Source organism: Cyanistes caeruleus, chromosome 5, assembly GCF_971803275.1.
Source record: "Cyanistes caeruleus chromosome 5, bCyaCae1.hap1.1, whole genome shotgun sequence".
Classification (NCBI taxonomy): domain Eukaryota; kingdom Metazoa; phylum Chordata; class Aves; order Passeriformes; family Paridae; genus Cyanistes; species Cyanistes caeruleus.
The window spans coordinates 9,865,006-9,887,414 of NC_141705.1; the positions used below are offsets into that span (position 1 = coordinate 9,865,006).

A 22,409-nucleotide genomic window follows, 5' to 3' on the forward strand; every position below is an offset into this window, starting at 1 on the left:
ATCACAACACAGTCTGCCAAAATATCTGTTCCCATCTTTTTTATAAAGCCCTGTAAGTACTGAAGGGCTCCAAGGCCTCCCTGGAGCCTTCTCTCCAGGCTGGACAAGCCCAGCTCTCTCAGCCTTTCCTCAAAGGAGCAGAGCTCCAGCCCTCCCATCATTTTCTGTCCATCCTCTGGACCTGCTCCAAGAGGTTCATCTTTCCTGTGCTGAGAACTCTAACTCTCAGTAGGCACAGAATAATGGAGCTATAAAAAGCTGCCAAACTTAGATGAGCTGAAAGAAAAGCTTTATTTCTAAAGATACACAAAGGGAATTACATAAGCTGTGGCTGATGAGGTGTGTCTGAAATGTTGACACAGTTATCAGGTGACTGGCATTTCTTTCCTCTTGCCAGTGATGATGGAGCCCTGCTCTGCATTCAAACCTACAGAAGCTAATCTGTTTTTTCTTGGAAGTGTAGGTTACTCTTTTTAGGAGGCAAAATATTTTTGCTCAGTGAAAATGCTTGGTTAATATTGATCAGCTATCCATCATAGCCAATAATGGGAAGAATTAGTTTTAAGATGATATTTTCCTTCTTTTGTTTCTGTCCACCTAACTTGCAAGTTTCTGGCACCTTTTTATGCCACAGAGGTGAGCTTGCAAAGCTGTTCTGGTGCTTTTTCTCACTATGAATTTGGCAAAACTTCTGTAGCCAGGAAACTGTGCAGTACAGAATCTTTGCTCCTTGCTGTGGAGCTTATATTAGATGATCTAGACTTTTTGGGTTGATCTTGGACCCAAAGATTAAAACTCCCATAAGCAGCACCAGAGCAGGATTAGGTATGTAATCATTGAAAAGTTGTACAGAGAGTGGTAGGCCTGCTCCTCTTTGTATGGGACAATATTTTTAACTTCTGATTTTTTTATTTTTTTTTTTTTAATGAGAATAGGTGTGACCAATCACATATTTTTTGAAATTTAAAGTGAGTGAAAGTTTGGATATAAAAAAAATGAAACCTTAATAGGAAAAAAAAAAAGGTCAGAGGATGGTAAAGATATTCCAAATATACACAGAAGGAGGAAAAGAAAATCTCATTTTGATTGTGAAAAGGTTTATGTGCCATGGTGGTTATTTGTACACACAGAAAGAAATGCCAGGCTTAAATTTTATTTAGCTTTTTAGGCCAACTGAGCTAATATATGAATGATGATCCAGCATATCAAACCAGTGGCTTCTCCAAACACCTATCATTGAACTCTACCCAAGATATTTGGAAGCAGAAGATAAAAAGTGAGTGTCATCTGAGAGCAGCCAGATCAGTCCAGAGCTAAAATAGCCCTGGCCATGCAGCTCCTGGTGTGTGATGCATGGATGGTGAATATCTGCTTACGGTGGGTGTCGTGCTGGAGCCAGTGCCATGCATCACAGACCCCAGCACTCAGCTCCTGGGCCACAGATGAAAGCTTACATGATAGAAGGATATTTCACCTATATTTATGTGTTATACTATGAGGCCTTAGATAATCATGTTAGTTTTTGTCTGAGTATCATAGCAGGCGTGACAAAAGCATATGATTTGAGTGAGGTCACTTACCCCTTTTCTCCTTTGATGTAATCAGAGGGTGGGTTGAGATCTGCTTGATGCTCTGCATTTGAAAACCATTCACTTACATTTCTACATGGTGACATAATAATTTTAAAAAGTTCTCCTACAGGCAAAAGCATGTTTTGCTGTGTTTTGTAGAATTATAAAAGGTAGCTTTTACATGTCTCTATTGCTCTTTCTGCTGAGTTGCCTTTGCAGTTGCCACTGTTAGAGATGTCTCTGCTTTACAGAGGATTGCAGCAGGAGGCCTCAGAGCTGCAGAAACAATAAAACATGATATATTGAAAAGGGAAATGAAGACAATCTTAAAGACTGAAAAGATCATTTAATAACAAAACACTGCTTTTTTTTTTTAATCTCAGGCTCCTTTCTTTATCCAATCAAAGCTGATTCTTGTAGTTATTTGTTGTCTTTCCTAGAATTTAAATGATCTTTAACTGTGTCCCAGATCTGATATAATTTCACACATCAAGCTTCTGTTGGCATTTTTGCATCTTTTTCAAGTATAAGCTAATGTTTTCTGAAATGCTTTGGGATGTTTTTTCTCTTTCAAAAATGAAATTTTGGCCACATTTCTGATTTCCTCCTCTTCCTTCTACTTTTGTATACTTCCTGCATTTTGTCAAATTTTTACTTCTTGTAAAGATTTTTCATTCTAAAATTTTCTGTTTTCTTTAGGGAACAGCAGTATTACAGTCTGGAGTCTTACCAGCTATATCAGGTAGGAGCCTTTTGTTATTTGCTTTATTTAACAATGATGTATGTTTAAGTCTCAAATTGTGATAAGAAGAACAGAATATTTGTGGAAGCAGAATTAAATACTATATTGACAGTTGTCCTGTTCGTGGTTGGTTTTGCTGCTGCAATTCATGTATGGCAGTTCTGAAATACATTGTAATCTGCAATAACCCTGGTTGAAAAGATGAATATATTTATTTTTCTCTTTCTTTTGTTAATTTGAAGAGGTTCAAAGTTGTCAGATTCTTTAAAATGCTGTTTAATGCCTTTTCTACTTACTTTCTCAAAGAATACCAAGAAATTTTTCTTTTTAGGCGATATTATCACCAAGGCAAACTTGATTATATGTTCAGTGTGTATAGACAGTTTCCTAAATAACACAAAATCAGAGGAATGAATCTTTACTAGCAGCAACTTGGAAATGCTTCTCTCATGTCAGTGAAATTATTTGTTGATTGACCAACAAAATCACTAATGAGAGGACTCTGAGTATCTGGCCTGGAAAGATTATTTTAGCAAAGGCACTGACCATCCTTGCATTGTAAACTTCTCTCTCAGTAGAATGTGTTGGTCACTGAGTTCACTGTCAAATTGATCTGGCACCTTTGAATTATCATTTTACTTCAAAGAAAACATTTCATAAGCGTTTGGTTTTGTGTAGTTTCTCTCCATCTTAGACCTTAGAGAGAATCTGTGCAAAGAATTTGGTTAGTGTCTTAAATGCCTTTTATTCCTTAAATAGTTTACCTGATAATTCATCAGAATTAAATTTCATAGGATATCCACCTCCAATAGGCATGGAACAGCTCTTTGTGGCTGGGTTTCTTTACTCCATTAAAAACCTTGGCAAATACATAAAGCAGCATAGCTGATGGGTACTTGTGTGGACAAATCCAGCAAGATACTCAGGATCAGAAAGTGTCTCTGGGGAAGGTTAGAAGTAACTCGCTTCCTTTGTCAGTCTTAGCAGGAGAAAATCCAGAAGCATTTAGCAGATCTTGTTGCTAGTTATTCCACTCAAGCCAGTGGAATTATGCTTGATTTATAGAGGTGTAAGTAGAAGCCCAAATTGGATCATTAATTTTATCTTTCTCATACTCAAGTTTGTAGTCCTCCACTCAAACCAAGGAAAGCAGAACACTTATGATTAAAATGTGTGTAAATACAGGGAAGCTTCTGCTGCATGTGGTGGGCAGAATGTTATTTCTGTATTAATTTCAGTGTCAAGTTAATTTTGGATGCAAACAACATCTGACAAAAAACTTAATCTCAGACTATTCATGCATATGAGGGAGTTAGCTGTTTTGATAAAACCTATCATGAAGCAAATTGGAACTGCAGAAATACAGAGCAGATTTTTGTATCAACAGAAAGAGAAGCTGCAAGACTGAAGAAGTTTGAGCAGGTGTGTTTTATTGTCTGGTACACTGGGAAAATGTAGTTTATGGAAAGAACTCTTGCAGGAATAAGTGTAAATGCTTAAGACATTGTGTACAATGTGTAAATGCTGAAGACAAATGCAGCATCTAAAGTCAGTGACTGAAGCTTTCTTTGTGGGGTTTCACCTCTCAAATACTCCAATATACCAGTACAATTTAATTCTTCAATATTAAAACTATTTTTCAGAATACAAAAGGAGCTGAAGTTTTCTGTGTCATTGCATTTTTATTGTCCTTAGATATTTAATTTAAATATTATTATTAATATTATTATTATTTCTTCATATTAAAGTTTTGTCTTTCATATGTATGAAATTTTAAGTATAATTGGACTTGTCATTTCAAAACTTTCATAATATTCTGTAGCATTTGAATATTTAATCCAAGCTGAAGGTCCCAGTCATTCACACTGTTCTGCTGGACTAGAGCAACTGCATTAGGACTTGTCTATGGTTCTCTGTTATGAGAGATTATTATCAATTGTTGAGAATAAAATAAAGACACACTGATTTGAGGTAACTACTTTCAAAGCCTGTATTGTGCACCTCCATGGCAAGGTGCCTCTGCTAGCATGGATGATTATACAATGACACAATACCCACATATAAAATTTCCTAATGTAGCAGTTCACTTACAAACAAATTTATTTTTAATCATATTTTCATTCAAACACACTGTAGAATGCAAACCAATTCCTTCCTGGGCTACAGGTGTCCACAGGTTCTATGCAATGTTTTTGCTCTTGAATGCCTGAATTCTGTAGCAAGATACAGAATTAAACAGTCACGGATCAATTGTTTGTGTATTTTTCAGTTTGTTGGAAGGGAAAGTGGGTATTCCCTTTCTCCTTTTAGTTAGATATGCTCAGCAACAGACTCAGTAACTTTAGAAAATTGTGTTTCATTCTAATGGCAAACAGAAAAGTGTTCTAAATATGGCAACAATTCTAAGTTGTATTACTAGATGGAAAAAACCAAGTTGGGGTGAATCATTTAATTCTGGTTTAAATAATTTGGTTGCCTTTGTTATAAATAACTTTGTAAATATTGATTAGAAAGAGAGACTGAATTAAATTACTTGAGTTTGTAGGAGGAAAATGTTCCCATTGTTATCATAGTTTTGTATTACAGATAAAGGTAAGGGATTCTTAGGAGTTATATGATGTGTGGATGTGTGCTCTCAAGTATAATAGACCACATTCATAGTTTTGATGGACCTCAAAATACCATGACAAGATAGAGGTTCAAAAATATGATTCAGATTTCCTGAGACTGCTGGATTCTGGGGACACCTCAGTTTAGTACATTTTGTGTGAGCAGTTCTCATGGGACCCATAGAGAGACTCTCATGACTGCTTAAAAAATCCTGTATCTTGATCTGGTGGTTGCAATTTCAGAGATGTAGGTCTTTTTCTCAGGAACTGCTTACGTGCTTTGAGTTAAGGGATCATGAATAAGATCCACATTCAGTGCTGAGAGGTGAAATAATAGACTGCTCATTCCTTTACAGAATGGTGAGCTGAAGAGCTTGTCATTATCTTCATTATCTTTCTGGCACTATAAACCAAAGTGTTGATGGAAAAATAGGAATGAAGCAGTTCTCTAGCCAGAGTCTCTGCCCTGAGGTTTGAATGCTCTTCTGTGTATGTCTGAGAGATGTTTGTTTAGTTCTGCAGTGGGAATCCTTAATTCACCTTGAATCATCCAAAATCCTCTGCTATTCTTACATTTATATATTTCCTAGAAATTTAAATTTGTAATTTAAGCCTCTTACTTAAATACTGTTCTCCTTTCTATTCCATTGCAACACCTTAGGTAAGGAACCTGCAGCTCTTACTCATTAGGGTGAATGATTTCCTTCAAAATATTTGTGTTTTCTCATTTGAGTAGAACTCTGTCACCGCAATCTTTTATGAATGATGTTTAAGTCATGAGGCTGTTTTGTGTGGAGGGGAAATGCCACTATTTTTGTCCTTAGGGAAATGCCACTATTTCTGTCCTTAGCTGCCAACCCCTTCCAAATGAGCTGAGCAGCCTGAATCCCAAGACTCCTATTTAGAGAAGGGAAGCTGGAAGAGCTTTCAGAAGTGCTTAGGGACACTGCAGTCCCTGGAGAAGGCATTTCATGCCAGCTCTCTGCACCATATTTCAGAAACTTTCATCCTTTCCACATTCCCACAGGGGAATTGGTTTCCTGGGCATTCCCATGAGCCAGGCCCAGCCCTGAGTATTTCCACACTCAAATTAAACTTTCCTGGGGGGAGGTCTGATCTCCCTGTGCCTCTGTGCCATGGGCTCTGGCTTTGCAAAAGCCAGAATTGAATGTTGTATTGGGCAAGTAACAAATATGCTCCCAGGGAAGCAATACACTTTCCATATTGCTTTTTGACTTGTAAATTGTCTCTCTTCTTTTCCATTTCCCCCTTTATTCCATAGGAGCAAATCCTTCAGCATTGCAACAGACAGTCTTGCTCTCTGGCAGCCTCTTAGCTTGCAATACAAAACCTACACAATGCTTGTTGGGAAATGTTCTGAGGGGATGAATTAAGGGAAAAACATAAAGCAATGCTGTGGATTGGAATTCAGCTAAAATATCACCTGAATGCTGATTATGAACTATGTATCTCTGTTAAATTTTTCTTAGGTAGGGAGGGACTCCAGGCAGGCAGACAAGAAGAAAGAATAAAATTAAATATATAACAGGTGCTGAAAATGAAGTCAGCTGTCTGACAGCTTAGCTTTTCTGATGGAAAACTAGGTGCTTTTTTGTACATTTAAAAATATTTTTATTGCATACCTATGCAGCACGATACTTTTATTCCAAGCTTAGGGGTCAGCTTTTAAGGAATTAATTCAGAGCAATGAGAAGGAGGAATCCAGGCCATACTGTGGTGGTTATTATTGCTTAGGTTGAAAACAATTTACAATTCTCACTTTTTTCAGGATTTATGCTGTCAGCTCTTCAGATGTAGGAAGATCAAGTGCACTCTGATATTTTTATTGAGCCAGTAAAGGACTGTGTGTTGAACAATGTCCACAATAGGTATGTGATGTCATACCTTATAGGGCTAAACTCTGTAATAGAAAAGCATCATTCTAATGAAAAACTGATTAGTTAAACCCTGCCATAATATGACATGCTCTTTCTTGGTCCTGCTTTATTCTACAAGTGCACTCAAAATATTTCTGTAAGGGAAGAAAAATAGGAGCTCAGGAAAAGTAAGCTGATTAAAATGCATATTGCATTTACAAGCTATAAGTTTGCCTTGGTGACTGTCTGAAGTAAAAGGGGTCATTTTCCAGGGGGGAAAGAAAACTGTGGGGAAACCATGCCAGTGAATGATCCAGTTCTGCTGCTTCATCCTCTGGGCTGAGCAGATCCAGCAGGTTCCTGTTCCCTGCATAGGGGGTGACAGAAATTGATGAGAAAGTGACACAGTGACCCTCTAGTCCTGTCCTTTATTTATTCATGATTTGCTTCCCCATGCCTTCTCTGACACTGAAATCTGGGGAAATTACATATCCCAGCCTTCTAGAACACAAAGATGAGAACTTTATTTGCACATATAGTGATTATTTCAAATTTTTTTTTAAAAAAAATTGGTTTTGCCTGTGACCTTCATCCCTGGCCATTGTAGGTCCTGACCTTCACGTGTATCAAGATTTTTGAATTAAATGTATTCAAAGCAACTTTGAAGGTGTATTTAAAAAAAAAACCCAAACAACAAAAACCCAAAAAAAACCCCAGGAAACTGAATTTCCTAGCACAGGAAAATGATAATAATTCTGGTTCAATGCTTTTGCATTTTTAAGGATAGGAGGCTGGGCTGGAATTGCCCGCAGCATGGGAAGATGAATAATAGCTAGAGGTAGTTAGATCCTCTGTTATTTTTCTGCACAGACTAAATAGACATTTTTGAGGAGCAATATTTGAACAGAGTGCTTGAATGCATTTCTAATTTTGAGAGATTCTACCACTTTTAAAGTTGTCTGTTAGAGAGAGAAGACACTGCTCAATATGGAGAAATCTGTAGAGCAAGTAAGCATTCTTAAGAATCCCCTTCAGCTTTTATGTCTTGCAGATAATGCCATTTGTATAGCAGAAAATATATGAAATTACTTTGAAAATCGAAGAGAACAAACAGGGAAGTTTTGTAGGGCAAATATACAGCAGCAGGAAGTCTCCTATTACATTTACATGGAACAACCTCCTGGTGTACTTGCAGGGTTTCTCCTGTCAGTCAGCCTCTTTGGCCTTTGGATGCTCTTTTAAGCAAGGTATCTGTTTTCAAAGGAGATGGGAATGTTTTGGGTGAGTGGGTCAAAGTTCTTCATAATAAAGCAAGTTTTATTTCAGCAAGAAACAGGGTTTTATCACAGAATGTGGTGTTTTCTTCTGGCCTCACTCCTTGTCAGGAAGCTTTATAGACCTGAAGAGTTTGTGACCTGAAGTGGGCAGTGAGAAGTGATCACTTGGTGAATGCAGTGCAGGGCTGTGTGTGTCTCCTCAGTGGTCATGCAATGGTAGGCCAGAAGATTTGAAAATGTAAACTGTCTGGGCTCAGTTTATAGTTAATATTCCATCTTCCCTCTGGTTTTTTTTTGGTTGGTTTCTTTTTTTTCATGGCTCTTTCTTGTAGCACATGTGCTGTAAACTGTCCTTATTTTTGAAGAATGAGCATAAAACAATAACTATAAAGTTAGAAAAATATTTCAAATAGTTGTTGTCTTCATGGAGCTACATTAAACTTTTGAATCTAATCAAATGTCAGAATTCAAAATATCCTGCAGATTATTTTAATTTTGTCACATTTTGAATATCTTCTTCCTCTTACACACTGAAGAGAGTAGAACAGAAGTAACTCTCTTGATGAGATACTCAGGTCTGACAAAGACTTGAGCAAGTCAGCCACACAGAACTGGATGGTAAGGGAAACTGAAAAAAAAAAATAAAATTCTTAACAATCCCTTGTAAAATGAAAAGAATAATGTTAATGTCTGTCTCCTGCTGGATACTTCATTTGCTAAGAAATGTATCTTTCTAACTTGCTTTTTCCATTCCTGCAAGTGTTATCCTAGAATTAATGAATAAGAAACAAACCAGTTTATACAGTTATAGAGCTGAAAAGAAGAAAGAAGTAAATATCTAGGTTGATCTCTGTTGATATGTGTTTACATGATGAAGTTCAAAGCTTAAAAAAAAATTCCCTGAGAGATTTGACTATGTAAATATTTGTTAGTTGCCAGATTTGAAAATAAGGAAAATGTAACAGGTCAAATCCTGAAACATTAACATGGTTCTTTTAAATAAGCTCTGAATGGGAAAATATAATCTTGACCATAAATGGTTTGGAATTTCTTATTGTTTTAAATCTCCTTTCAAGTCCCACATGTTCTTCACAAATCCTAAAAATGTTGCTTAAAAATCCACAATGCCTCTGGAATAATTTCTGCTGAATTGCCATAAGTTTTTGAGGGGAAAAAAAACCCCCAACCCCACACTAGTTTTGTGATGAAGCTGGAATTAGCATATGACTGTAATCTTTCTTCAAAGGAAGGTGAGGCTTTTGGCTTCATAAACCATTTTCTGACGTTTTTAATGCAGAGAGAGGACGCCCTGATGAGAGAAAAAGGAAGATGAGTTACAGTAAAAATATAAGTAAATCAGCTAGCCTGGGGCTGTCCTATTTTTGCATTTATTTTTATCAGCAGTCTTGTTAAAAACAAAATTCCAAGTAACATTTTTAGGTGTTAAGTCCTCACTAGAATTCCACAATCTGTAAAGGTTCTACAGTCTGATCTCATTTGTTAAAATACAAAATCAGATTCTCAGTTTGGCATACTTTAAACCTGAACTTTGTAGCCTTGGATTACCCTGTATATGCTTTCATGTACATAAAGACAACAAACTAAAGGCTTTAGTTCAGTTGTGCCCTTTTGAAATAATTTTGTATTATTTTAATCCATTGTTCTTATTATGTGTAATAATGAGTGTTTTTTTCGATTCATCTTATAAAACTGTAGGATTAATTTTACAAGCTTGGAAATTCTTAGATTTAGAACTAAAATTCTAAATCTAGAAGGTATGTATACTTCATACAGGAGGGAAAAAAAAAAAAAGTAATTGACATTTTCTTTAGCTTCCCAGGCCATGCAGTTTTCTAAGATATTTCAGAATATTTATCTTACAGAATTTCTTCATGTTGCATAAGAGCTGTGGTAATTTTTGGGGGCTATTTTAAAAGCAATGTGCAGAGCGGTGTCTCACCTGCTCAGAGGCTCTTGAGGAGTTTAGAGGAGTGTTAATTTTATCTGTTTAGCGCAGCCCATGGCAGAGCCGCCCTGTCCCCCGTGGCAGGGCTCCTGACACCCCCTCCCACCCGGGGAGCAGAGGCTCAGGGCTGGATGGGGTGGTTGTCCTGCTTTGGGGCGGATCTGGGAGAGGCACCCCAGGGCAGTGATGCTCACAGCCAGCAGCAGCAGGTGATGCTGCTGGGTTTGCTGCTGAAAGGAGAACTGTGTGTGTGCAACAAGCCGCAGTGCTGGGCACCCCTCTGCAGGTTTCTGAGCTGATAGCTCTTGTTTCCTCAGATTTCCCTAGGGCAGCTTCCTGCTGGCCAGAACCAGGCTGGGAAGGGAGGTTGGCTGTGCCATCTGGCCCATGGAGAAGCTTTCCTGGCTGGAACACTGGGAGGCTGTTTCACAAGAACGTGCTGTGGCCTGGATTCAATCCCCACAGACCAGATCCCTTGTGTTCCCTCTCCCCTGGCCTGCTGTGTCCACGTCTGAACATGGGTGGGGGACTCCTAAAGTGTGGCAGTTTTCTCATTCTCGTAGGTTTTCGATCCAGTCTGACCAGATTTTAATGAACACTCGAACTTTTGTTGCTAAAGCTACATTATGGATCGCAAAGGATCTCCTAAATCAGTTCTTGCTGTCATTTTACTTCTTAGCTGAAGACAGCTTTCCCTGTGAGGCAGGTAATACCCACCACAGGCAGGGATGGACAGCATCCTTGGGGTTAATAGAAGCCTTCCTTTCTCTCTAAAGAAAGAAAACAACTAAATTAGATTTTAATGCCACAAACTCAGGATAAAGAATTTAGCAAAACACTAAAAAATCCAAAAAAACCCACAAAAACCCCTAAAAAAAATAAAATAATTGCCTGAATGAAGAACAATGATCTGTAATTCTTCATGTTTTGTTTTATTTTTTTTCTAGATATTTCAGAAACATCTGCTAAAAATGAAACAGGTATTTAGATTTAATGAATCTCTGTGTTTGAAAACAGGTGGTGCTTCTGTCTTGGCAGCTTCTGGGTCTTTGAAAGTGCATAGAGGGCACAGTCTCCAAGCTGGTAAGTAAAAATAATTATGAGGTATGTGTGTGCATGTAAATTGAAACTAATTTAAACTTTAATAATTTCTGAAGTTTAAAATAATTTAAGGTAATGCATGATTTGATTCCCTTTGTAAGGCTTACGTATTTCTTTGGGTTTTTTGCTTTGAGGAGTTTTTGTCAGAAAGGCATTGACAGATGGGATAAGTTTAGAAGAGGCAGTGACAGATGAGATAAGTGACTGAGTATAAGCAGTAATCTTATTCACAGCAGTAAAATGCTGCCATCACTTTAACAAAGGGCACCCACCAAAAAAAGTTCACCTCAGACCATAAGAAATCCTGTACCCTAACAATGATGTGCTGGGAAAAAACACCCACTACATTTAAATATACTTCCTTACAATAATGGAGGAAAAAAACACTGCCAGCAGATAGAATTATGTGTGTTTGTCATTCAAAATTAATTGCAATATGTTCATTCTATGGACACAGCATTTTTATTTGCCTGGTTTTAACTGGGATGGAGTCTGTAATAGTGAAGAAATATAGGCATCTCTTTCAGCTTCATGCTCAGGAAAGACCAATGATGATGTGCAGCCTGACTTCTATGTAAACATGGTGATTTGAGCTTGGAAAGCAAAGTTCTCTTTCTAAAGGCTAGCTTAAGCATTATTGATGTTTTTTCAGAAATCAAGAAGTTATCCATCATGCTGGAGGTGGAATTTTAACAAGAGTCTTCCAGGTGTTCCCAAGATCACCCACGCATTTCTCCCTGAATCATGCATGCAAGATAGCTCTGCTCCCACACTGATGTACAGCAAAATGCACTGCTGTTGACTTCAGTGGCCTGCAGTGTGAATAGTTGTAAAAGTGTCCTAAATTTTGTTTCCTTGGTGTTACACTCATGAGGAAATGCTGACATCACCATTACAGAAAAGTCAGCACTAGCCACTGTTTGTGCTTTCTGAGATTATTCTGTCTGATTTAGTTTATAAGGTTGCAAGTCAAAACCAGAAAAGAATAGGCTTTGATTATATTGTAAAATTCTTAAATCCAAAGCCATTAACAGTGTTCCTGTTTTCTAGGTCCTAAAGGTGGATATGAGATGCTAACACTTCCTTCAGAACCTGGAACTCCAACTAGTTCTGAGGAACCTGGTGAGTACAGATTTTTGTGTCAGAGGTCACTAACAACTCCTGTTTCTTTTTAATTTTCCCTATTTTTTTTATTGTTAAGGTCTCTTCTAAGTGTGATTTTTGAAGTGTTGCCCTTTGAACATCTCAGCTTTACATGCATGCTCACACACTTATCTTTGGGCTGCATTTATAGTGCTGGTTTTCTTTCTGTGTAGTTTATTGTTAATTTCTGAGAATAGTGCCTATATTGCATAGAAAATATGAATAACACTTGATGAAAGAAAGACTGCAACACCAGTTTCAAATATAAATTTCTTCTTCCCTCCCCAATTATAGTCCTTTTATTTATTTTCCTCTCAGTTGAGGGCCACTGAATTTTCATTTTTATTTTTCTCCTGTTACTTGCTTGACTATCTCTTTTGATTCCTACAGTTTCCCCCTTTCTCTTCAAGCCATCATGATATTCTACCAATTCTTTCAGAATGGTGTAACCATGCATTGTGGTCTGTTTTTCTCACAAATCCTCTTTTCACAATGTTCTCAAATACTGTCCCTCTGACCCCTCTTGGAAACACCTCCTGTCCCTGTCCACCCAGGAGTGGCTGCTGAAAGCACTGCCCATGGCTCGCTCTGTGCACCATGTTTGCATTAGTAGGAACATTTGACTCTTTTGTACTTTTTAAATAAACCCTTCTCTTCCAGCAAATAAAAGCCAGTTTTCAGTGCCTAAAATGGTTTGTTTTGTTTGGTTTTATTTTTAAGGAAAAATGAAAACCAAGTATTCCTGTGCATACAAAGAAAGTAGTTTCTACTGAGACACCACAGACTGAAAAACAGAAGGCTTTCCCCTTCCTTCCATTCCAGTTTGCCCAATATTTTTTTTTTTCTTCTACTTCCTCCTTTGAGAAGAATATTTGACTGTTGCCAGCTTTTAGGGTTTTTTTTTTTTTTGTTTGTTTGTTTTTCTGTGTGTTTCTTATGCTTTTCTTGCACAAAGCCCTATAAATTCTCCATGTGTAGCTTTTTAGTTCTCAGGAAAATCACTTGGTTTGTTTGCATCAGGTATAATGTTCAACTTCCTTAAGCCCATTAACTATTTAGTTCTGTAGGGGATCTTGCTAGTTTTCATGCTAGCTAACTTTGAGGGTGCTTCACTTAACACTTCTGTTACATCACTCTAACAGCAGACAGAAAGACTTCAAAAATTATCTTTTCCTTCATGACTGTTCGTGACTGCACTTAAGATTGTCACTTGCCTGCAACTTCTAACCTTTTGTGATGCAAGTTGTCAATGCAATGATTTTTCTCTCTTCTTGCTCAATCAGGCCAAATTCCTTTGCAATACTTTGGACACAATAATTGAAAATAATTTCTGAGAATGATGTTTGATGAAAATATAAAAATTCCTTCTGCATTCATTTCTGCATTGATTTTGTCATTTTGTTCCTAATCTTGCTTTGCAACAACATCTTGAAGTCTGACCGACAGAGAAATGTTTGTATAGTTTTTGGATTTTCCTGTTTTTTTAATGAAAATCTGTGAGAAAATTGGCCAAATTTCCAGTCTTTTCAGCTTTTTGACTGTATAGTAGACTCCTTTGATTTAAACAGTTTAAGCCTGGGGAGATTCAATTATCCTGGAACATGCCCATACTGTTGCCTAACATTGTATAAGTTATCTCTGCTACTCATTATACTTCCAAGAAGATGAAGTTTCCCTCAGTGGTTATTCACAACTGCTGTTGTCTGGATACAAGAAGTCATTTTCCCCTATGCTCTAAAATGCTTTGATACTTTACTACCTCTCCATTCACATTTCAGAAGTGTCTAAATGGGCAAAATGGAAAAGCAGCAGTTTAGACAAAAAAATGTTTGATATGAGTTCTTTGTGGGGACAAGGAAGAGCTTAAGAGGAGAACTTCATGAAAAAGGCAAACCTCAAAGTGATGATGTTTTCCCTCTGCACTCCTCTGTCTCAAACTGACTTAAAGGTGGAAAGTCTTTAAGGCTAAGGGCTCCAACTGGACTGAACAGGCAGACAAAATTAAAATAATTGAAAGCAGGGCTAGATGAGGTCTTGAGAATCAAACCAAAAAAAGACAAAAAAGTTTGTTTTTTAGTAAAAATTGTTTTATAGGAACTGTTTCCTAGTAGGTGTTAGTCTGTGTGTTTTTTAGAAATTTCTACAAAATTCTGTAGGCTTTCATCTAAAGTTCTTGTGATCTTTACTATTTAAAAGGGCTTTTCCACAATTTTTTTCCTGCAGTACTTTCATTCAAAGTCCTTCAATACTTTGTTGTCCTCATTTGGCATCATTCCTATATTTTCCATTTCTGCACAGGGAAGCTGTCAGTGTTGTCTCCTCAAGTTTGCCCTCCCTTTGCTTGAAACAGCTCTTCAGTCCCTGTTTTTGGGACATGATTTAAGAACCTCTACTGATTTTGCTCTCTGTCTTGCAGATAATAAAGTAGTTCACATCTTCCTAGAACAAATTACTTCATATAAAGCTTTACTAACCTAAGGTAGAGGTGGAGGCCTTGTAAGGTAGTGCTGCTGTTAGAGGATCTGCAGAGTGTTTGCCTTCTTCCACAACACAGGAAGATCTTGTCTGTGGCCTTCTGCATAGATCCTGTCTTGATCAGTGTCTCAGGATATTTAACTTTGCTTTTCTCATGTCCCATCTACCCCTGAGGAATTGTTTGCAAGCAGTGCCTGTTGTAACTTGTTACTTATTTTAGAAGGGGCAGTAGGTTATTCAGCTGATGTCCCTACACCAGATCGACCCCACAGTGAGACAGCCACCTATGTCAATATCCCTGTCAGCCCTACTTCCAAAAAACAGCTTCACTACATGGAACTGGAACTTCAAGAGTCTAGCACAAGCATAAGAGGTAAGGAAGTCTACTTTTAAACAGCAAAGAATATTCAGAATGTATGGGGTATGTGGAATCCTGATTTCATTTAGGGACCAGATGAGGGAGCTGGGGGTGTTCAGCCTGGAGAAAAGGAGGTTCAGGGGGGACCTTATCATTCTTACAACTGCCTGAAATAGTTTGTAATCAAGTGGGGGTTGGCCTCTTCTCCCAGGCAGCAACGACAGGAGAGGACATGGCCTCAAGCTGCCCAGTGGAGGTTCAGGTTTGACATCAGGAAGAATTTTTCACTGACAGGATGGTCAGGCATTGGAACAGGCTTCCCAGGGAAGTGATGGAGTCATCACTCCTGTAACTGTCCAGAAGATGACTTGATGTGGCACTTAGTACTGTGGCTTAGTTGATGGTGGAGCTTGGTCAGAGCTTTACTCGATGATTTGGAGGTCTTTTACAACCTTAATGATTCCAACAAGAATGATCTACCCACAGGCTTCTGCAAACAGAGGAGCTGAACCCTGTTCAACCCCTGTTTCTGAGGCATTTTTTTAATTGGCATCTCTTCTTGGAAATGATTTTTGAGTAATGAAGTTCTATAAGATGTTGCATTCCTTTGACAGGTGATTGTATCCGCGCTCCTTCTAAAGTCAACATTTCAAACTCAGGAGTTTGAAAGACAGTAATTTGCTTGTGTTCTCAAGATTTTCATTGCATATTACAACTACACTTACCTCATTTTTCTTTCTTGGCTTCAGAAGCAGGGCTGTGGGTGTGGGTGTACAGGGCTTGCTCCTGAAGACATTGGCTCTGGAGCCATGCAGCAAATAATTCAGAACAGAACACGGTGTTTTTCTAACTGCTCTCCATGAGGGTGTATGAAAGTTCTACAGAGAAAATGAAAATTATTTAATTTTTTAATGTTTTTGTTGGTTTTTAAAAAATTATTTTGTTTGGAATGGGTATTTTCCTTCTAATGCTTAACTTGGGCAATTAGCACATAAACATGCAATAGATCTGCCATGTGTTGTCATTTAGAGATGCAGTCCTTGCTATAGAAAGCCCCTCATCAGAATTTGGCATTTAATTGCTTGCATTGATATTGATGGGTTTTCCATCTATACTTCTCAGCTATAAAGATTTTCATTTTTATACTTCTAATTTCAGCAATTTTATTAACTTTGAAATGCTAGCACTTTTCCCATTGCTTTTTAAATGCTTTTATGTTTTTATTAAGTAAGTCTAAGCTTCTCTCAGACCTTAATGTAGCTGTCTCTACAACATCCTGTTGAAATGTAAAAGCAATATTTTCTCTTAGTTTTAAAGACAATGAACCAAGGCATTAAAAATGAAGAGTTAAAAGCTATAAATTTTCCTAAATGTCAACTACTCTCCCACTCAAATTGTTTAACTTCAAAGGTTCCTTTAATGACCAGAAATATTTTTTTTTCATATTAAAGTTTTCCCAGCCTCTAGCCTTATATATCTAGTATATAGAACTATATAACTTAACAGACTGATGCAGCTTTTGTCTCCCCTGTCTCCAAGAAAAATGAGCTGAAGTGTCATTCTGTGTGAGGATGAAGGTGGCTGCTCTGGTAAACATCCACAGGGTGCCTGATGCACACAAAGAACACTGCCAGCTGCCACAAGTGCTTTCTGTTCAAATACCAAGTGTTCATTTCCTGACTCATAGCCTGGTGAGGAAGCCTCCCAGAAGTGGAAGAGCCAAGCTCGATTATTTCATTGACTGGGAGTAATAGAAGTAATAGGGGTGGAGATTTGAACCTGGGGCAGAAATGCAAGAGGTTAATTTGCTTATTTGAGGAAAACCAGACAACTAAAATATGTAGATAACAAAGCTTTCGAGGTGTTTTGTTTCAGCTATTGTTATCACCTTACTTTCTTTATATAGCTTTCTATAATACTGGAAAAAATTAACCCAGGAAATCCATGGAGGAATTGTCACAACAGCTTTTTTACTCAGGAATATGCGAGGGATGCAGTCTTTTACAGGATGCCACTTGGTGTTTCAGGGAGTGGATCGTCCCGGTATGCCCAGATTGACATTGCAGCCACCGAGACAGCGCACAAAGTGGGGACGCAGCACGCGCAGTGCCGCGAGGAACGCCTGCAGGAGCTGGAGCAGAAGAAGAAAGGAGCTCAGCAGTGACCTGCCTAGGAAAGAACTTTGTGCACGCCACAAATTCATACTAATTCATCTTGCAAAAGGTTCACGTTTATTTTAAAAAAGCACTCACGCAAAATGCTGCCATTGCCTCTTGCAGTTATACCAGATTCATTCCGATATCTTGATTCCTAATTGGAAAGCTGATAGCGTGAGGGATGTGTTTGGTCTTTCCTTTTATTTTAATTTGGTTGTAAATTCCAGATTTTTTTTGTCAAATGCAATGCCAGATGTAAGTTAACTTTTTCTATAATTCTAAAATCATGGAGAGCCTGGAACCAATTTCAGTGTCTATTAAATGGTGGCATTTTCTTTGAAAACAAAGAACTTGAATGTGTGTAGATAAGGGAGTGTGAGTGTGTGTGTGGTAAGTGTACACAGATGTTTGCATATGTGTGTAAGTAAGCACACATTACTGATAAAATATATGTATATATCTGAGTGTATAAAATATGTAAAACCTCTGTTAATATATTAATGGACCCTTACGAAAGCAAGAAAATTCAGTGTCTGCTCTTTTTGCAGGTACAGTTTTGTTCAATTTATGTGCTTATTTATGAACATGCTCAACTATACCTGTTGATAATTCAGTTTTATACCTCACCAAGTCCTGCAGCTTTGGAAAAAGTCTCAGATGTAAAAGCTGTAGTGTCAGGGATGCACATGTGCATGCAAACAGACAAGAGCACACAAACAAGTTATTTAATTATGTCTATAAACCACAGTAATGTGGAGGGGCATTTGGGTGCTTCTGTTCTTAAAAAGCCTAGGTCAAACTATGAGTTTGATTTTGTAGTTGCTGGGTACCTGTAATTCTTAGCAATTTTTTCTGGATATATGTATCACTGAAAAATCAGGTCTCAGTTTTCTCACAGAGCATATTTTAAAACCAAGGTATTCAAAAGAAACATTATCTTTTCAAAATTGAGTCTTTTATATCACAAAAGCTATTCCTAATGTAAAACCAGCATCCACCTTAAATCTAAAAAGTTTATTGAAAAATTCTCTGCTGTCTGTAAGTAGCAGAAGACCAGTTCTGTGTAAGAGGATGTCTCCAGAGATGCTACACTTGAGGCACAAGAGGATTTTATCTTGTAAAATAGGCTTAACCATGAGTCTGCCACCTCTTGCTTTTGTACAGTAAGATTTAATTGTTCAAAATTTAATTTCCCATGTTGTGTTATCTATGTAATTATTTTTATTTGTCCTTATATAAAATATTATTTAAATAAAATGTTGTATTAAATGTATGTCAGTGACACTAGATTAACAAAGAAATGTACTTAAGAAGGAAACAAAATTTCTTCTGATAACATATCAGCTTCCAGAAGTTTTGGCTTTCCAGAAGTTGCCAGGAGTGACATCTTGGGTATTAAGATTTTTTTGTTTGTGTCCTCTTAAGATCCAGTATCAGAGCCAAATTCTGTTTTCTAGATATGCATTTAATTTCTATTGGTGAGGTGAAGTTTTGTGCCAGTGAGGGTTTTACTGACTTAGAATGAGAGGTGGGGTTTTGTTTTTGAGGCAAAATTTAACCTATAGATTTATTTGAATGTAGCCTCAATATTAATGTAAAATACCAGCAATCTCTCAAATAAAAAAAAAAAGTGTTTGAGAGTTGACAATTGCCATTCTTATCTGTCAGGTGTTCAGAAGTATTTTTCTGTTGATCCACCTAGCATATTTCTGAAGGGAAGAGAGATATTTTTTGTGAGAGTCTAAGTTTAAAAGATTTTCCTTTGACAAGTGGACAGTGGTGATCTGCTTTTTAAATTTCAGTACAACTGGAATGGCCTGGGTTTCCTGGGGCCAGGTTTGTCTGACTGAAATGTTCTTCAGTCAAGGATCCTCCACTAGAGGACTTGCAAGGTTAAATCTCTTGTTATGTGACTATTTAATATTTGGATGAACATAGCTTGACTGATGCATTGAAATGCAGTGTTTTCCATGACAATATATAATAATTCTATATACATAGAAACGGTGGTATTTCTATTGCAAAAATCTGTTTACCAGGAAAATACATTACCCAGAGTCTCTACAAAGGCTGCCTTTCTGTATGGTGCTTATGCTAAATCTGGGACTTGTAGCACAGGTAAGGATTTGACACAATAGTAAAGGTCATCAGATTGCTTCTGGCTTCACAGAGGAATGACAATTTAAGAAAATTTTTCTTTCAGGTTGAGCAGGGCTGTGAATCTGTGCATGCACATGGTTCTCTGTGCACATGTGTTCGTGTATGTCACAGTAATTTCTATTTATTTTAAATAATTTTTACTTCACTTGAATAGGAAAAAATAGAACAGATGACTTTCTCTTAGTATTTAAATTCACTTTATATTCTCATGCACTAAGTTATATTAGCAGCTGAAGCAGGAGGCTGAGCCATACTGTTGCATCTGTTAAAAACTTGCTGGTTCTTTTGGTAGTACCTTGCAGGTTGTATGTCCCTGTCAAGTTACAGGCTTGACATTTCTGTTGAAGAAACTAGAGCTTTTTTATTTGGACAACAGCAGCTCACAGAAATGAAAACATTTTTTCCTAAATAAATATAACCATTTGCCTTCAACTTCCTCTAATGAACTGGGTATGCTGGAAATGAAACCATAATCCTACAAGCAGCCTTGTGCTTGTTTACACAGCATGCATAAAGACATGTGCATGAGTGATCTCAAATACAGTTTGTGATTTCTATGGGATGAGTCCATATTCAAAGCTCTTTGCAAAAAAAAAAATAAAAAAATCAAAATATTTCCCACACTTTTGGAAATAAATGCAACTTGTAACTTTTGAGGATAAAAAGGACTTGCTCATTTTTAATTTAGCATTCTATCAGAGTCAGATCGCCTCCTGTTTTTACCAGGAGCATAAAGCATTAATTACCAGAAGAACAAAGCAATGTGATGTGGCTGGTACTTCTGTAAGGTGTTCTTGAAGGACTTTAAGGTGGCAAAAGTGCTCTTGGTGATAAGTAAACTCTGTCAGCAAGTGCAGTTTGGCAAGTTTGGGCATAAGCATTGGGGTACTGTGTATGTTCCTCTTTCTTCCTGATAAACATACTGCCAGATGTGACTGCTGCTTCAGTGGGGCTTATGGCATTGTTCATAAGCTGCTGTGGAACAGATTTATATGCAAATATTTGGGTGCTGGAATTTTCTCTAAGGTAACGTGCTGCAGGATGGAGGGCTGGAGTTTGGAGGGATTTAATTTCCCAACAATGCAAATAGTTGTCTGGGTTTTAATAGCACTCCAGCACTTAATTGTGGAAAATGCCAATAGGTGTCTTTAGGCATGCAAATGTTTGTGAAAATCTGCCCTGAGAGTTGTCTTTAGAAAAGAGTTTGGAAAAAAATCCTCATTTTTCCTCTCTGCTGTAAACGGAACAGTTTTAATTAGTGTAGCTTGGAAAACTATATTTGAATTTGAACTATGGTGATTACATTTTCCATGAGAGGCTGAAACATGCAGGGGTTGGTAAGTTTTTCTTCTAGTTTGTCTGGAATAAGACACATGCTTGCTAAAATAACCACAGGAGGAAGACACATTATTTTATGAGTTACTGTTAAAATTATGTTTTTCTTTAAAGATGACAATGTTGTTACATTTTTTATGTCATATTTTCTTTGGGAAGATCCTCAGCTCTCATTTGGCCAGTCAAACAATGTTCTACAACCTAGGTTAAAAAGAAATGTTAATTTAATCTCATACAGCAATTAAAACAAGCAAAGCAGAATAAGGCTGAGAGAATTAAAAGTAATTGAAAGGAAATTTTGTAAGGAGCAGGTCTGCACCAAACACAGCATGAACAGGTGGGAAAAAGTGGTGAATTTGTGTTCAGCTTTGGTACAGCCTTTTCTCGAGTGCTGTGTGCAGTGCTTGGCCCCACAATTTAAGAAGCAAGGGCAGGTCCCTGAATGTGTCCAGAGAGCAAAAAAGCTGCTGGAAGGGCTGGAAGGGCTGTGAGGGGAGGCTGAGGGCTCTACGTTTATGTTGTTTGGAGCAAAAGAGGCTGAGGGGTGAACTCATTACTCCTTTCAGCTTCCTAAGGGGAAGCAGATAAGGTGCTGAGCTCTTCTTGCTGGTATCCAGAGACTGGATGTGCAGGAATGGTTCAAAACTGCACCATGGAAGGTTTAGGCTGGACTTTGGGAAACATTTCTTCACCAAGAGGCTGGCCAAACATGGGAACAAGCTTCCCAGAGAGGTGATTCTTGCCTGTCAGTCTTAACAGGCACTTGGAAGATACTCTTAATAACATGCTTTAACTTCAGCCCTGAACTGGTGAGGCAGGGGGATAAGTTGGTTGATACTGCTCCCTCCCAATTGAAATATCTTATTTACATCCCATCCCAAAGATGACAGGCTTCAGAGTAGCCTCATTCTGAGTGGTATCAGTTGGTGAATATTGATAAATCAGTTATCAATTTTCTCTGAATGGCTGGAATATACATGTAATCTTGACCTGGATTTTGACACAAGGAATAGCTTTGTAAGACACTGAGCAGGTTTAGGAAAGTGCAGCTGACATGTGAACTTTGAGTTTAGTAAAAACTTGAGGGTGAGTGAACTTTAAAACATATACTTTCAAACGTTCGCTTGCATCAGAGCATCTAGAAATAATTCAAATTTATTATCCCACTGTGTACACAGAGGCGTATGTAACATCACCATTTTACTGAAATAATATGTGTCAACTTATTTGAGGAATATGCAGTGGGGGGGGGGGTGTGGGATCAGAAAGCACATTTAGCATGACAGTAATTTTTCTCTACATTATATGGTTGTGAAATCCTTAAAAAGAAAAATAAATAAATAAAAAAGCCCTAGCATCTGCTATTGTATAAGTTAAATTTTACTCATCTGTGGGCTGAGCTGGCAATTTATGGATAGTCCATATACAGAAAATAGAGCTGATTAGATGCTCAGAAAGGAACCTGGTCTTTGGATGCTGGAGTTTTGTTATGTAATGAATCACTCAGATTCATCTTCCCCTATGTCTCTGCCACATTTGGAGGACGTACCCCATGGCCTGCCTTTGGCTGCTGTAACATTTTGTCCTTTTACTGCCAACAGCCAGCAGTCCTGGACACAAATTGGGAAGCACAGGAAAG

The 22,409-nt window shown here is 37.7% G+C and overlaps 1 protein-coding gene across 6 annotated transcripts in view; it reads left to right on the forward strand.

The window, feature by feature from the left end:
* The window catches only part of DOK7 (docking protein 7), a 64,591-nt gene that overhangs the window by 39,502 nt on the left and 2,680 nt on the right, over window positions 1–22,409 (forward strand). For 3 of the 6 annotated variants that reach the window (XM_023925576.2, XM_086891685.1, XM_086891684.1), the window contains 5 exons: window positions 2,271–2,313; window positions 11,060–11,125; window positions 12,194–12,265; window positions 14,982–15,134; window positions 17,147–18,920. In XM_023925576.2, the coding sequence (XP_023781344.2) occupies window positions 2,271–2,313; window positions 11,060–11,125; window positions 12,194–12,265; window positions 14,982–15,134; window positions 17,147–17,283 (471 nt within the window). In that variant the 3' untranslated portion in view covers window positions 17,284–18,920. Of the gene's footprint in view, window positions 1–2,270; window positions 2,314–11,059; window positions 11,126–12,193; window positions 12,266–14,981; window positions 15,135–17,146; window positions 18,921–22,409 lie in introns of those variants that run through there. The other 3 variants (XR_015287623.1, XR_015287624.1, XM_023925577.2) reach the window with 3 other exon arrangements.